This window comes from Salmo trutta, chromosome 14 (genome assembly GCF_901001165.1).
Source record: "Salmo trutta chromosome 14, fSalTru1.1, whole genome shotgun sequence".
Taxonomy (NCBI): domain Eukaryota; kingdom Metazoa; phylum Chordata; class Actinopteri; order Salmoniformes; family Salmonidae; genus Salmo; species Salmo trutta.
The window spans coordinates 51,277,610-51,294,746 of NC_042970.1; the positions used below are offsets into that span (position 1 = coordinate 51,277,610).

A 17,137-nucleotide genomic window follows, 5' to 3' on the forward strand; every position below is an offset into this window, starting at 1 on the left:
CCACCAATGAAAGTGGTCCTTTGTAGCTCAGTTGGTAGAGCATGGTGCTTGTAACGCCAGGGTAGTGGGTTTGATTCCCGGGACCACCCATTCGTTAAATGTATGAACGCATGACTGTAAATCACTTTGGCTAAAATTGTCTGCTAAATGATTCAAAATGACTGGCATTTAGTTATTATGAAAAGTCATTATAAAAAAGGGTCATACATGCTAATGACAAGTCTTACAATACATAACGGCATTATAACCTACCTGTTGGCTTTAAGTAAAGTGTTGTCACACTATAAAACCTTGTCCCCAGGCTATTGGGCAAAGTATTTGGCGGAAGTGTCTGGGAACGAGATTGCCACACTACCACCTGCAACATACTGCACACATCTTCCTTGTTAGCAGTGACAGTGCCTGGAGTCTGGGCTCGGCAAGCACACCAGTCCAACTGGGAGACTGGAGCCCTTACCCAATGGCAGTCACTGTTTTTCAGCCTCATTAGGCACTTGGCCCACAGCCTTTTGCCAGACAGATGTTGCCTCTACATGCCGCTACAGCTGCTACTACGCCTTCTCAATGCTACCTCCTGGTTCCCATGAAGATTTTTGTTGTACATTTTGGTAATTTAGTTGAAATGAGTCACACTTTGGCTACATTAAAATGAGACTTCCCAATGGCACTAAATCAAAGTAGGACCAATGTGGGCCCGCCCAAGACTGTTCTTTGGCCCCAGCCTCAGTCATGGAAACACAAAAGGCTGAGTCTTTAGGCCAAGCACCGATGTAAATCCCAAAGGTGGAAAAAGAACATGAAACCTAAGTCGGGTTCATTTAATGTTCTTTTGAGCTCCCTTTTTTTTTAGCTTAAGGCAGAATGGGGCACAAGGTTCATTTTGGGTTGAGTGAGTCTGCATTAAAAAGTTGTAGAATCCTTATCAGTATTGGGTGATTAGAAAACAAAAACACATACATCTAATCTGATCAAGTGCCTGGACTAATTTGACAGGAGTGCCTGGACACGGAGATTTATATCACTCAAAACTTTTATTGTGGATGCATTCTCCCTCTAGATACAATCTGTTGCATGCTGGCAATAGTCTCCTGTATCGAGACTGCTGTGAAACTCTCCTCTCATCCCTCAACAATCTTGCCAGACAATTCCTTATCTCTGTCTTTCTCCTCTTGCTTTATCACTGCAAACGCCAATCAGGCTTTCAGGCACGGTTCTCATGTTGAAGGAGGAATCCATTTGTCCCGTCGTTATCTCCTAGGCGGTGTGTTAGTGTTCCAGGCAGCCAGATGTAATAGTCAGCCTGGCAAGCAGTGCCTTGGTCTTATCAGTTCTACTCAGGGGAGCTCACCGTCTACCTCCCGAATGACTCATTAATCAGTAGAGTGCCGAGACGCCACTAGCTCAGACCCAGCACAGCCCAGGATAGACCTCAAGGCCCCCTGGGACCATAACTGCGCCAGCACTGTAAAATAAACCATGCCTCGACATTGGGTTGGTCACAGCAAGCACCCAATACACACTCATGCATGTACAGTATGCACACACGCCTAGATATACATAGGTGTTTGTTTGGTCAATGCAAAGGGTCCGTGCTGCCGCTTGCACACGAGTGTAAGTGTCAACACAGAGTTCTATCAAAACAGCATTCACAGTTATGTTATTGTCAGCTTGGAATAGAGAGCAGTTTTATGCTAGATAAAGGCATGCTGTTTGTTTTTTATTTATTTAACTAGGCAAGTCAGTTAAGAACAAATTCTTATTTACAATGACGGCCTACACATGCCAAACCCAAATGACCCTGGGCCAATTGAGTGCCGCCCTATGGGACTCCCAAACACGGGCGGTTGTGATACAGCCTGTATTCTTGTCATTAGATTTTCTGTTTAATAAGCATTTCCACATTGACCATTTCACCCCTGGGCAGGTTAACCTGGGTTCAAACTCTAGCCATTGGACGAAAATGCCAATGAGTCTGAACCAATGACATATATAAACCATGGATTGCTGATGCCATGTATTGGACATTGAGAGGCCATATTGGCACTCCCAAGTAGAAGCAGTCCTCCGTAGGATTGAATGGAATTCTACCAGTGAAGGCTGCTGAGGGGAGGACGGCTCTTAAGTAATTGCTAGAAAAGAGCGAATGGAATGGCATCAAACACATGGAAACCATGTGTTTGAGGTTGTTGATACCTTTCCACTTATTCCACTCAAGCCATTACCACATGCCCGTCTTCCCCCAATTAAGGTGCCACCAACCTCCGGTGAATTCTATAGCATTTCAAAGACATTTTTCTATGACAAAATTACATGTTTTTAAGCATTTTCCTGTTGTAGTGGGGGCAATAACATTAGCAATCTCTGAAAATTATACTTTAAGGAAAATGTTTTTATATATGTTTAGCTGATATAATATAATTTCAAAGTATGAATTAAGCTGTCTGTAATATAATAAATGTGGCAAAAACATATGTAGACATTAATAAATGCATTTCTAGAGCTTCCAAAATATTTTTTACAGCGGTGGGAGAGTGCCAAGATGGAGGCACGGTGGCTTTAACACAGCGTCAATCATCTAGTGCAGTGGTTCTCAAAGCTCCTCTGGGACCCCCAGCCGTTCCATGTATTTGAACTATTCCAGAGGTAGCACACCTGATTCAACTTGTCAACAAATCATTAAGCCCTTGATTAGTGAATCAGGTGTGCTAGACTAGAACCACTGATAAATCATTGGTCTGAACCCACTAGCCTGCTCACCACAGGGTGAAAACGCCCATACCATTTGCAAGACATTTAATTTGTCTCTAATCAATGTTTTATTCATCCCCAGACTGACTCTAATGCATTGGCTGTACACTCCATTTGCTAGGACCAAGATTCCAAATGAGTAGACGTAGTGCTTTTGCAGGAAATAATGTGGATAAAAGCCTATTACTGTGATTGTCTATGGGAAGGAGAAAGAGAGAGACTAACTGCATATGACTTGATAAAAGTATACTGTTCGATCTATAGGAAGGAGGAAGAGCGATAAACAGCATAGGCGTATTATTGGATATCAGTACTTGACAAAAGCCTACTGTATTCATTGGTAAAGAGAAAGAGAAAAACTGCCTAAGGATGTGAATCTCATGTTTCTGACTTAGGCCACAACAGTATTTATAGAGAAAACAGGATGTGAGCGATGGGAAGACGGAGAGACAAAGCGTATAAATGCTCATTGATCAGAAGCTCTACTCTGTTACGAAAAAATATCCATACTGCATTGGTAAAAAAAATGAAAACAGACAGACAGAAAAAAGCCTTATATCATGATTCAATAATTTGGTTCCTATCATAGGAACCATTTGCCTCTAGGCGCAAATGCAATAGTGTTCGAGCCATGTGCTTTGCTTTACAGGAACACAAAGTAGGAGCTAGTGGAGCTGTCCAGTTGCTTTTGGTGCTGAATTAAGAAAAGCCCTGGAAGGGTTGCAGCAGTACACTCAATTAGCTCAGTCAGAATCACATTAAATCAACAGAATAGTAACTAAGGTTAGAGTGGAAATTCTGGCGTGACTGCCACTGGTAAAGCATTGACAATTCAACATGAGACATATCTGTGTAATTTAAGGAATTCACACTGACACAGCAGTAGCCTATGATCTGATGTAAAAATGCATAATCCACGTTCCTAAAAGCATAATCGCATGGATCGCCTAGGTAGCCTTTTGATAGTACTTTATCCATTTAAAAGGCAATGTCAACAACATTAACAAAAATGTAAAGGAATGACAGATTTCAAAGTGATGCCAAGTAGCCCAGATTAGATTGTTATCACAAACTTATAACAATGTAGCCCATACCACCATTCCCACCCATAAAGGATATGTATGGAATAGGCTACATACATGCCTAATTAAAGTATGATGATATTGAAATGATTTCTGCCCGTGCCAACCCACTGGGCACAAACTGGTTGAATGAATGTTGTTTCAATGTATTGTGACGTGGAATCTAAGTGGAAAATACATTAGATTTGAAAAAAGTCATCCAAAGTCAAAATCGTTGTTTTGAGTGTGACATTTTAACCACAGGATTATATCATCATTGTAACCAAATTTCAACAGAAACAAACCTTGTATAAAATGTTGAATTTGTACCTTTAAATCAACGTCAGATCTTCAACGTTATATCCAGTATATATTTTTTTTTAAACTATAAATTGGGCAGTACCTCCTACTGGAGAATTGATCTATAGCTACCCTTTGGTCTCCCGTCCAGGGTCATTGTCTCACGGCCATCTGCACTGATCTGTCTGATAACTCGCAAACACTCATGTGATAGCTCAAAAGGAGGTTGGCGACAATGTGCTGTTCTAACACTAGAAAATATTACCAAGGCAACATCATCCTCTGAAAGCCCTTTTATCATCAAAAAAAGTCAGAGTTAATCTTCCCAAAAACTTTTTTTTTTTTCATGAGCAAGTTCACTACTTAATCCTACATTTAGCTAAGGTGTTTTGTGGTTGTAGAATCAGTATTTATGTGCTACCTAGCTAACGTTAGCATATGTTGGGTAGGTTACTTTCTAAATGAAATCCGTTACAGATACTAGTTAGTTGCCTGTCCAAAATTGTAATCAGTAAGGTAATTTTTAGATTACCCAAATTCAGTACTGTAATCGGATTATTTTCTTACTTTTTGATTACTTTCCCCTTAAGATGTATTAGAAGAAGACAAAAAGGATTCGCTCAGGTGGAACAAACTTAAACTTTCACCTTTTTTCAAAGCTGAATTCAAAGTCATTGAGAAAACAGAAAGGTGTGATAATGTACTTGTTTTTTTTCACAAACATTTAAAAGTGATCCAAGAAGTAATCATCTAGTTTTTCAAAAGTATCTGTAATTTGATTTCAATATTTTTGCTGGTAACGTAACTGATTACAGTTCAAGTTTTTTTGTAATCAGATTACATGTAAACAGTTACTCCCAAACCCTGCGTCTGCTTACTGGCTGAACCAGTCTCATATCAATCCATAATGAAATGAAAGGGATGCTAAAAACGCCGGTTCACACACAATGCTGAATACTCCCTCTAGCTAGCTAGTGTAGTGACATTCTAGCACATGAGTTTTCATGATCAGGCAGTTTCTGTTCTGCTGTGATAAGTGTGCCGAGTGCTGCATCACACAACTAGCTACTGTACGTGCACTGGCTGTAACGCTATCGCGTTGGCCAAATGTTATAAAGAAGTGAGGCACAGTGCCAGCTGTCAGAATCAGATACATGCTGATTTTTGAGAACATTCCCATAACTTGGGTACCATACAACTTCATCAGCAAGCTGACAAATTAACTACCGTAAAGGCCATTAAAACAAGCTCACACTAGGCTGCTAGATGGTGAAAGTTTGCTCAGGTGATCGAGCATGATTTGCCATAGTAGCCATTAGCCAGTGTGGCATAGCTACGGAGAGCAGAGTGATTTTCAGAATAAGGAACTAGTGTTAGGCTGAGCTAAATCTAGATTTTTTGGGATGGGTTACACATTAATACTTGATATGTTGAATTCACGTTTCCATCTCAGAATTCAATATCACATTTCAAATACAATGAGTAGCCTATTAACTTGTCGACAAGTTAACAAATTATATGTTGGATTCATGTCTCCAACTCAACCAAAAATACAAGTATAAGAATTGGATTAAGTCAGATGGAACTATCCAAGCAGTAGATTCAGTGCATTCGGGAAAGTATTCAGACCCCTTGAATTTTTCCACATTGTGTTTGTGACGATCGTCAAAAGGAGTAGACCAAGGTGCAGCGTGGTAAGTGTTCATATTTATATTTATTGTAACTCAGAACACTCAAACAAAATAACAAACAAAGAAAAAACAAACGTCACGTTCTGCAGGCTTACTGAGCTGACAAAAACAAGATCCCACACTGAAGGAGGGAAAAAGGGCTGCCTAAGTATGATTCCTAATCAGTGACAATGATAGACAGCTGCCTCTGATTGGAAACCATACTAGGCCAATCAAAGAAAAAAAAACAACATAGAAATATGACACATAGAATGCCTACCCCATGTCACACCCTGACCTAACCAAACAGAGAAAAACGTCTCTCTCATGTCAGGGCGTGACAGTACCCCACCCCCAAAGGTGCGGACTCCCGGCAGCAAACCTGAACCTATAGGGGAGGGTCCGGGTTCCTTCGTCGACGAACCGTGGATCGTCGTCGAAGGAACTGGACCGAGGATCATTGCCGGAGGCTCCGGGCTGCAGGCCGCCGCTGGAGGTTCCGGGCTGCAGGCCGCCGCTGGAGGCTCCGGGCTGCAGGCCGCCGCTGGAGGCTCCGGGCTGCAGGCCGCCTCTGGAGGTTCCGGGCCGGGGACCGTCGCTGCAGGCTCCGCGCCATGGATTGTCGCTGCAGGCTCCGCACCATGGATTGTTGCTGCAGGCTCCGCGCCATGGATTGTTGCTGCAGGCTCCGCGCCATGGATTATGCCTGGAGGCTTCGTGCCATGGATCATCCCTACAGGCTCCGGGCCATGGATCATCCCTACAGGCTCCGGGCCATGGATCATCACTGGAGGCTTCATACGTGGAGCCGGAACAGGTCTCACCGGACTAGGGAACGTCGCTGGAGGCTGGGTACGCAGAGCAGGCACAGGGTATACTGGGCAATGGAGGCGCACTGGAGGTCTGGAGCTTATGACAGGCACAACCCATCCTGGCTGGACGCCCAGTCTAGCCCGGCAAGTGCGGGGCGCCGGCACAGGACGAACCGGGACGCGAAGGCATACTGGCGACACCATGCGTAGAGCTGGCGCAGGATATCCTGGGCCGAAGAGACGCACTGGAGACCAGGAACACTGAGGTGGCACAATCCTTCCTGGCTGAATGTCAACTCTAGCACGGCAACTGCGGGGAGCTTTCACAGAGCACACCGGGCTGTGGCTGCGCACTGGAGACACCGTGCGCATCACCGCATAACATGGTGCCTGACCAGTCTTACTCTCCCCATGGTAAGCACGGGGAGTTGGCTCAGGTCTGAAACCTGACTTAGCCAATCTCCCCGTGTGCCCCCCCAAAAAAGATTTGGGGGCTGCCTCTCGTGCTTGCCTCGTTGCCGTGCTATTTCCTCTTCTCGTCGCCGCTCTGCTCTCGCTGCCTCCACCTGTTCCCATGGGAGGCGATCCCATCCAGCCTGGAACTCCTCCCACGTCCAGGATCCCTTGCCGTCCAGGATGTCTTCCCAGGTCCAGTTGTCCTGACCACGCTGCTTGGTCCTTTTGTGGAGGGATCTTCTGTGACGATCGTCAAAAGGAGTAGACCAAGGTGCAGTGGGGTACGTGTTCATATTTATATTTATTGTAACTCAGAACACTCAAACAAAATAACAAACAAAGAAAAAACGAACGTCACGTTCTGCAGGCTTACTGAGCTGACAAAAACAAGATCCCACACTGAAGGAGGGAAAAAGGGCTGCCTAAGTATGATTCCCAATCAGAGACAACGATAGACAGCTGCCTCTGATTGGAAACCATACTAGGCCAATCAAAGAAAAAAAAACATAAAAATATGACACAGAATGCCCACCCCATGTCACACCCTGACCTAACCAAACAGAGAAAAACTGCTCTCAGGTCAGGGCGTGACAGTGTTACGTTACAGTTTTATTTTAAAATGGATGAAAAAAAAAAATTCCCCTCAATCTACACACAATACCTCATAATGACAAAGCAAAAACAGGTTTTTAGAAATGTTTGCAAATGTATAAAATAAAATAAAAATGAAATATCACATTTACATAAGTATTCAGACCCTTTACTCAGTACTTTGTTGAAGCACCTTTGGCAGTCTTCTTGGGTATGCCTATACATGCTTGGCACACCTGTATTTGGGGAGTTTATCCCATTCTTCTCTGCAGATCCTCTCAAGCTCTGTCAGGTTGGATGGGGAGCGTCGCTGCAAAGCTAGTTTTAGGTCTCTCCAGAGATGTAAGATCGGGTTCAAGAGACTTGTCCTAAAGCCACTCGTGCATTGTATTGGCTGTGTGCTTAGGGTCGTTGTCCTGTTGGAAGGTGAACATTTGCACCCAGTCCTGAGGTCCTGAGCGCTCTGCAGCAAATTTTCATCAAGGATCTCTCTGTACTTTGCTCCGTTCATATTTCCCTGGATCCTGACTAGTCTCCCAGTCCCTGCCGCTGAAAAACATCTCTACAGCATGATGCTGCTGCCACCACCATGCTTCATCGTAGGGATGATGCCAGGTTTCCTCCAGACATGGCACTTGGCATTCAGGACAGAGTTCAATCTTGGTTTCATCAGACCAGAGAATCTTGTTTCTCATGGTCTGAGAGTCCTTTAGGTGCCCACAAGCAGGCTTTTATGTGCCTTTTACTGAGGAGTGGCTTCCGTCTGGCCACTACCAGAAAGGCCTGATTGACGGAGTGCTACAGAGATGGGAGAACCTTCCAGAAGGACAACCATCTCCCCAGAGGAACTCTGGAGCTCTGTCAGAGTGACCATCGGGTTCTTGGTCACCACCCTGACCAAGGCCGTTCTCCCCTGATTGCTCAGTTCCACTCGGCAGCCAGCTCTAGGAAGAGTCTTGGTGGTTCCAAACATCTTTTATTTAACCTTTTCATAGGTGAGTTCCAAATATTTCTAACGGTCGCCCCAGCATGAGTTGTTTTAAGCACGTGATGTGAGAATGCACTCCCTATTCAAAAACGCGATTGTTACGCAACATGTTAGTTAACAAGCGCTGCATGCTCATTATCTATAGGCTGTTTCAACTTGTCAATTTCTAATTATTTTCTAACAAGTTGTATTTTCTAACAGTTTGAATTGAGGTGTGTTCCGCCTCCTCATTAATTCTCATAGAAGTAGCCCATTTCAGTGTTCACGGACAATTTATGTTTGAGGCTTTCTGAGCCGGACAAACTTCCCTCTTTGAGGAGAGCTCTTCCCCAATTTTTTCCTCACATCAAGTATGCAGACATTTGCGCAGTCTTGCATGAACTGTCACATTTTCTGACTGGTGCTCACATTGTTCCATTGTTGTTTTCCTTACAAATAATAACTTTGGACATGTGTGCGTTGCTATCAAAGTAAGTGCCTTATTTTCTGTATATCGTGTTGTTGTTTCTACTGTAGCATACAGTGTCTGTATGTATGTATGTATGTATGTATGTATGTATGTATGTATGTATGTATGTACAGTGAGGGGATTAAGTATTTGATCCCCTGCTGATTTTGTACGTTTGCCCACTGACAAAGAAATGATCAGTCTATAATTTTAATGGTAGGTTTATTTGAACAGTGAGAGACAGAATAACAACAAAAAAATCCAGAAAAACGCATGTCAGAAATGTTATAAATTTATTTGCATTTTAATGAGGGAAATAAGTATTTGACCCCCTCTCAATCAGAAAGATTTCTGTCTCCCAGGTGTCTTTTATACAGGTAACGAGCTGAGATTAGGAGCACACTCTTAAAGGGAGTGCTCCTAATCTCAGTTCGTTACCTGTATAAAAGACACCTGTCCACAGAAGCAATCAATCAATGAGATTCCAAACTCTCCACCATGGCCAAGACCAAAGAGCTCTCCAAGGATGTCAGGGACAAGATTGTAGACCTACACAAGGCTGGAATGGGCTACAAGACCATCGCCAAGCAGCTTGGTGAGAAGGTGACAACAGTTGGTGCGATTATTTGCAAATGGAAGAAACACAAAAGAACTGTCAATCTCCCTTGGCCTGGGGCTCCATGCAAGACCTCACCTCGTGGAGTTGCAATGATCATGAGAACGGTGAGGAATCAGCCCAGAACTACACGGGAGTATCTTGTCAATGATCTCAAGGCAGCTGGGACCATAGTCACCAAGAAAACAATTGGTAAACACTACGCCGTGAAGAACTGAAATCCTGCAGCGCCCGCAAGGTCCCCCTGCTCAAGAAAGCACATATACATGCCCGTCTGAGGTTTGCCAATGAACATCTGAATGATTCAGAGGACAACTGGGTGAAAGTGTTGTGGTCAGATGAGACCAAAATGGAGCTCTTTGGCATCAACTCAACTCACCGTGTTTGGAGGACGAGGAATGCTGCCTATGACCCCAAGAACACCATCCCCACCGTCAAACATGGAGGTGGAAACATTATGCTTTGGGGGTGTTTATCTGCTAAGGGGACAGGACAACTTCACCGCATCAAAGGGACGATGGACAGGGCCATGTACCGTCAAATCTTGGGTGAGAACCTCCTTCCCTCAGCCAGGGCATTGAAAATGGGTCGTGGATGGGTATTCCAGCATGACAATGACCCAAAACACACGGCCAAGGCAACAAAAGAGTGGCTCAAGAAAAAGCACATTAAGGTCCTGGAGTGGCCTAGCCAGTCTCCAGGCCTTAATCCCATAGAAAATCTGTGGAGGGAGCTGAAGGTTCGAGTTGCCAAACGTCAGCCTCGAAACGTTAATGACTTGGAGAAGATCTGCAAAGAGGAGTGGGACAAAATCCCTCCTGAGATGTGTGCAAACCTTGTGGCCAACTACAAGAAACGTCTGACCTCTGTGATTGCCAACAAGGGTTTTGCCACCAAGTACTAAGTCATGTTTTGCAGAGGGGTCAAATACTTATTTCCCTCATTAAAATTAGAGGTCGACCGATTATGATTTTTCAACGCCGATACCGATTATTGGAGGACCAAACAAAAAAAGCCGATACCGATTACTCGGCCGATTTTTTAACTTATTTATTTGTAATAATGACATTTACAACAATACTGAAGGAACACTTATTTTAACTTAACCTGTTTGGGATAGGGGGCAGTATTTGCACGGCCGGATTAAAAAACGTACCTGATTTAATCTGGTTACTACTCCTGCCCAGAAACTAGAATATGCATATAATAAGTAGATTTGGATAGAAAACACTCTGAAGTTTCTAAAACTGTTTGAATGGTGTCTGGGAGTATAACAGAACTCATATGGCAGGCCAAAACCTGAGAAGATTCCATACAGGAAGTGCCCTGTCTGACAATTTGTTCTCCTTCTGTGGCATCTCTATCGAAAATACATAATCTGTGCTGTAATGTGACATTTTCTAAGGCTTCCATTGGCTCTCAGAAGGCGCCAGAAAGTGTAATGGGGTGTCTGCAGTCTCTGGGCGAAGAACAGCAGGAGTATTTGTGAGTGGTCAGGCTGGGAACAGTGACACTGGAGATGCGCGTTCATGTGAATTCTCCATGTTTTTCTTTCTCTCTTTGAACGAATACAACGTCGCCCGGTTGGAATATTATCGCTATTTTACGAGAAAAATCGCATAAAAATTGAATTTAAACAGCGTTTGACATGCTTTGAAGTACGGTAATGGAATATTTTGAATGTTCTGGACACTACGCTGACAGACACAGCAAACCTTCTTGCCACAGCTCGCATTGATGTGCCATCCTGGATGAGCTGCACAACCTGAGCCACTTGTGTGGGTTGTAGACTCCGTCTTATGGTACCACTAGAGTGAAAGCACCGCCAGCATTCAAAAGTGACCAAAACATCAGCCAGGAAGCATAGGAACTGAGAAGTGATCTGTGGTCCCCACCTGCAGAACCACTCCTTTATTGGGGGTGTCTTGCTAATTGCCTATAATTTCCACCTGTTGTCTATTCCATTTGCACAACAGCATGTGAAATTTATTGTCAATCAGTGTTGCTTCCTAAGTGGACAGTTTGATTTCACAGAAGTGTGATTGACTTGGAGTTACATTGTGTTGTTTAAGTGTTCCCTTTATTTTTTTGAGCAGTGTATATACTTCTGTGTACTGATTTTAAGAAAGGCATTGATGTTTATGGTTAGGTACATTCGTGCAACGATTGTGCTTTTTTCGCAAATGTGCTTTTGTTAAATCATTCCCCGTTTGGCGAAGTCGGCTGTCTTTGTTAGGAAGAAATGGTCTTCACAGTTCGCAACGAGCCAGGCGGCCCAAACTGCTGCATATCCCCTGACTCTGTTTGCAAGAGAAGTGACACATTTTCCCTAGTTAAAAGAAATTCATGTTAGCAGGCAATATTAACTAAATATGCAGGTTTAAAAATATATACTTGTGTATTGATTTTAAGAAAGGCATTGATGTTTATGGTTGGAGCCACGTGTACCTAAGCGATTATATGCAACGCAGGACAGGCTAGATAAACTAGTAATATCATCAACCATATGTAGTTAACTAGTGATTATGATTGATTGATTGTTTTTTATAAGATACGTTTAATGCTAGCAAGCAACTTACCTTGGCTTCTTACTGCATTCACGTAACAGGCAGGCTCCTCATGGAGTGCAATGTAAAGCAGGTGGTTAGAGCGTTGGACTAGTTAACCGTAAGGTTGCAAGATTGAATCCCCGAGCTGACAAGGTAAAAATCTGTCGTTCTGCCCCTGAACAAGGCAGTTAACCCACTGTTCCTAGGCCGTCATTGAAAATAAGAATGTGTTCTTAACTGACTTGCCTAGTTAAATAAAGGTCTAAAAAAATATATTATTTTTAAAATTAAAATTAAATCGGCCAAATCGGCGTCCAAAAATACCGATTTCCGATTGTTATGAAAACTTGAAATCGGTCCTAATTAAATCGGCCATTCCGATTAATCAGTCGACCTCTAATTAAAATGCAAATCATTTTATAACATTTTTGACATGGGTTTTTCTGGATTTTTTTGTTGTTATTCTGTCTCTCACTGTTCAAATAAACCTACCATTAAAATTATAGATTGATCATTTCTTTGTCAGTGGGCAAATGTACAAAATCAGCAGGGGATCAAATACTTTTTCCCTCACTGAGGGAGCATAATGCACAGTACCAGTCAAAAGTTTGGACACACCTACTCATTCAAGGGCTTTTCTTTATTTAAAAAAATATTATCTAGACTGTAGAATAATAGTGAAGACATTAAAACTATGAAATAACACATTTGGAATCATGTAGTATCCAAGAAAGTGTTAAACAAATCAACATATATTTTCTATTTAAGATTCTTCAAAGTAGCCACTCTTTGCCTTGATGACAGTTTTGCACACTCTTGGCATTCTTTCAACCAGCTTCATGATTTCAATTAACAGGTGTGCTTTGTTAAAAGTTAATTGGTGGAATGTCTTTCTTTCCTTGAGCCAATCAATTGTGTTGTGACAAGGTAGGGGTGTTATACAGAAGATAGCCCTATTTGGTAAAATACCAAGTCCATATTATGGCAAGAACAGCTCAAATAAGCAAAGAGACACGACAGTTCATCATTACTTTAGGACATGAAGGTCAGTCAATCCGGTAAATTTCTAGAACTTTGAACGTTTCTTCAAGTGCAGTCGCAAAAACCATCAAGTGCTATGATGAAACTGGCTCTCATGAGGACCGCCACAGGAAAGGAAGACGCAGAGTTACCTCTGCTGCAGAGGATAAGTTCATTAGAATTACCAGCCTCAGAAATTGGAGCCAAAATAAATGCTTCAAACAGTTCAAGTAACAGACACATCAACATCAACTGTTCAGAGGAGAAAAACACATGACTGAAAAAACACATGACTGAAGTACACCAATAAGAAGAAGAGACTTGCTTGGGCCAAAAAACAAGAGTAATGGACATTAGACCGGTGGAAATCTGTCCTTTGGTTTGATGAGTTCAAATGTAAGATTTTTGGTTCCAACCGCCGTGTCTTTGTGAGACGCAGAGTAGGTGAACGGATGATCTGTGCATGTGTGGCTCCCACCGTGTAGCATGGAGGAGGTGTGATTATTGAATCAATTTTAGAATAAGGCTGTAACGTAACAAAATGTGGAAAAAGTCAAGGGGTCTGAATACTTTCCAAATGCACTGTACATCTCCTTTAAAATGTTGATATTTGGTTGTGTTGTCAACCAAACACAATTTCAATATTCAATTTTGTGATACAGTGAATTAGTCTTACAAACTAATGTAACATTCAACCTTAAAATGAGCAACACATTCGTGGCCACATTTAGGTTACTGTAACTACACATTTGTTCTGTAATCATAATCAAGATAAGTTCAAGATCGCATGCATAGGTTGTTGCAGGTCTGTGGGGACCTTCAAAATTGCTGTAATAATAATAATAATAATGTGCAGAATCTTAAACGGCATTGATCCCTTGCACCCAGGGAACGTCAACTGCAATACAGGTCATTGGTTCTGCTATTAGATGCAGCACTGTTATAACACATGAATCTGTTGTATCAATAAACAAAATATCTGACTTTGTATTCCCGTTTGAACTTTGTTGTGCTTTTAAATTGTTGAAAGTGCAGTGAGACTAAACCTAAAATCAGACATTGTTTTTCCATTGGAATTTGGTTGAGCGTCTAGATGGTTGAAAGCGTAGTGATAACTCATTGGCAATACAACTAACTTTTAGCTGTCTTTTTGATTGGGTGAATATACAGATAACTGCTAAAATAAAGGAAACACAAACAAAGTGTCTTAATAGGACATTAGGCCACTACGAGCTACCAGAACAGCTTCAATGCTCCTTGGCATAGATTCTACAAGTGTCTGGAACTCTACTGGAGGGATGCGACACCATTCTTCCACAAGACATTCTATAATTTGGTGTTTTGTTTATGGTGGTGGAAAACACCATCTCAGTTGCTGCTCCAGAAATCTCCCATAAGTGTTCAGTTGGGTTGAGATCTGGTGACACACACACCCTTTAAACCCCCTAAGTTCCCTTGAGACCCCCTTTCAATGTCACTGAGATCTCTTCTTCTAGCCATGGTAGCAAAAATAATGGGCAACTGGTCATTTTTATACATGACCCTATTCATGAAGGGATGTTAATTGCTCAATTAACTCAGGAAGCACCTGCTTTCAATCTACTTTGTATCCCTCATTAACTGGAATGTTTCCTTTATTTTGGCAGTTACCTGTAAATTGTAATCTCATTGCTCAACGTCTTAAACATATATTACCCAATATACACGTTGGTATGCCCAGTTGGGAAACTATCCATTAATGACTGCACGCCCAACAACCCTCACGCTACACTTCCCGGTGAGTCCGTCGTTTGAATGTCTTCACTGTCTATATAAAGAAGACATTAATAAACAATGTTTCAGACGCCTCCCGAGGCCGGTGGTATTTTTTAACACCCTGGTCTTGCTTTTAACCCATTTAAACAAATACTTACACGTATGCGTGGTAAATGAATGCCCATCCTCTTGGTCTCTCCAAAACATTGTAAAGAAAATTCTGCAGTCTTCTGTAGAAGACAGTTCTCTTTGGAGGCTTGGGTTTGCCGGAGAGGCTGGATCTCGGTTTGCTAAGGATGCTGCCCCGTGTTGTTGCCTTGGCGTCCGCACCTGCTATGAGCAGCGCCGCATCTCTGTTCGAGTCCGTAGCCCCAGGTTCTATCCCGACAAAGCCTACTTTGAGTTTTTTCTCCGCAGCTGGACCCGGGTAAACACCGCCGTTGCCGGATTTCTTGACCATTCTGTCGAAATACTGTCATGTGGCGCTTGGAGATTTTTTCCGCCCTTTACCAGGTAACAGCATCGCAGTGCTGGGCGTATATAATGATCCGTAGAGCGCCCGAAACCCAGACTGTGCACGTTGCTGAGGCTACCCTGCCTCTCTGAGAAGCCAATTGAAATGCAGAGAAGAATCTGCAATGAACACAATTCTCCTACCTCAGCGTCTTCCGGCCACCTGACAACAAAAAGGGAATTAGGTGAAAACAAATGTTTTTCTTATAGCCTATATGTAAACACTGACAGTCAATTGTTTGATTTGCAGTGTAGCCTAAAAGCTACAAACAAAAAGTGTACATATGATTTCCTCCACGTTTGGCTATCCATCTTTAAAAAATGATATTATCGAATGAAATCGCCTATGTTCAAGGTTAGAACTACTCATCACTAGTCTTTTTCAAGCAATAATAGCAAAGTACTTCATAAATTAGTGTTCATGTGGTAGGTTACTGTCCTAATTTGCCTAAAGCTCCAAACTAATGCCGTAAGCGAATACAGCAACTATGCCATAGTGCTTGAATTATAGTCCTTGCCCGTATTCATAAAGTGTCAGAGTAGTACTGATCTAGGATCCTCCTAGATAAGCACTTTTAGATAGATGCTTTATGAGATGCATTGGATTGCTACAGTATTCAGATTCTTCATGTGTTTGATCCAAAATGCCCCCCCCCCCCATCTTCCCCTTAGGGACACAGACCTAATTACATCTAATGACAGGCAGTGGTCGCACCACCCTTAAAGAGGCGTTTGGGAACTTTGGCGACTATGCAAGTATCATTTTGTTTTAAACACCAGAAGAAATCAACTTTTTTCGAGCTGAAAGACGATGGCCAGAGCTTACCCATGATGTTGCACAATGATTTGTCAATAAGTCATCGGTTTAGTCAAAGTGGGATATATTTGGGCTTGAAGTGACAGATTCGAACTGCCCACTTCGTGCAAATCCATGTCAATGATGTGTCTTTTCCTATGAGATGATGTGGAAATTATTTTTAGCCTACATTATCTTTCAGGGCTGGGTTTTATTTGAATGTTATCACCCACCAGCATGGCATTGTTTATTTATCAGAAACACCTGCAAAGTTGTTGATCTTCGCGTCGCAAATGAGCCTAAGGCGATGGTCAAGTCATGCATCGTCCGAAACATGACCTGCCAAACCGCGCTTCTTAACACCCGCCCGCATAACCCAGAAGCCAACTGCACCAATGTGTCAGAGGAAACACTGTTCAACTGACTACTGAGGTCAGCCTGCAGGCGCCCGGCCTGCCACAAAGAGTCGCTAGAGCGTGATGAGCCAAGTAAAGCCTCCTCCGGCCAAACCCTCCTCTAACCTGGACAACACTGGGCCAATTGTGCACCACCCTATGGGACTCCCGATCACGGCCAGTTGTGATACAGCCAGGAATCGAACCCGGGTTTATAGTGACGCCTCTAACACTGCGATGCAGTGCCTTAGACCGCTGCAACACTCGGGAGGCCCACACCTCCACTTTTTTATCTAAAAATGAACAATCCATTTTAAAATGTGTAAATGTTCACAAAATGACAATTTTACAAAAGGTATAATTGCATGATATTATTGTATTTTGCAACCCTGCTCCCCCCCGTCGCCCCAAGTGTCTAT

General features: G+C 42.8%; 1 protein-coding gene across 5 annotated transcripts in view; it reads right to left on the minus strand.

The window, feature by feature from the left end:
• The window catches only part of LOC115208352 (potassium voltage-gated channel subfamily KQT member 2-like), a 99,733-nt gene extending 83,830 nt beyond the window's left edge, over positions 1-15,903 (minus strand). For all 5 annotated transcript variants that reach the window (XM_029776328.1, XM_029776325.1, XM_029776327.1 and 2 more), the window contains exon 1: positions 15,173-15,903. In XM_029776328.1, coding sequence (XP_029632188.1) covers positions 15,173-15,474 — 302 coding nt within the window. In that variant the 5' untranslated portion in view covers positions 15,475-15,903. The remainder of the gene's footprint in view (positions 1-15,172) is intronic.
• Between the last annotated feature and the right edge of the window lie 1,234 nt (positions 15,904-17,137).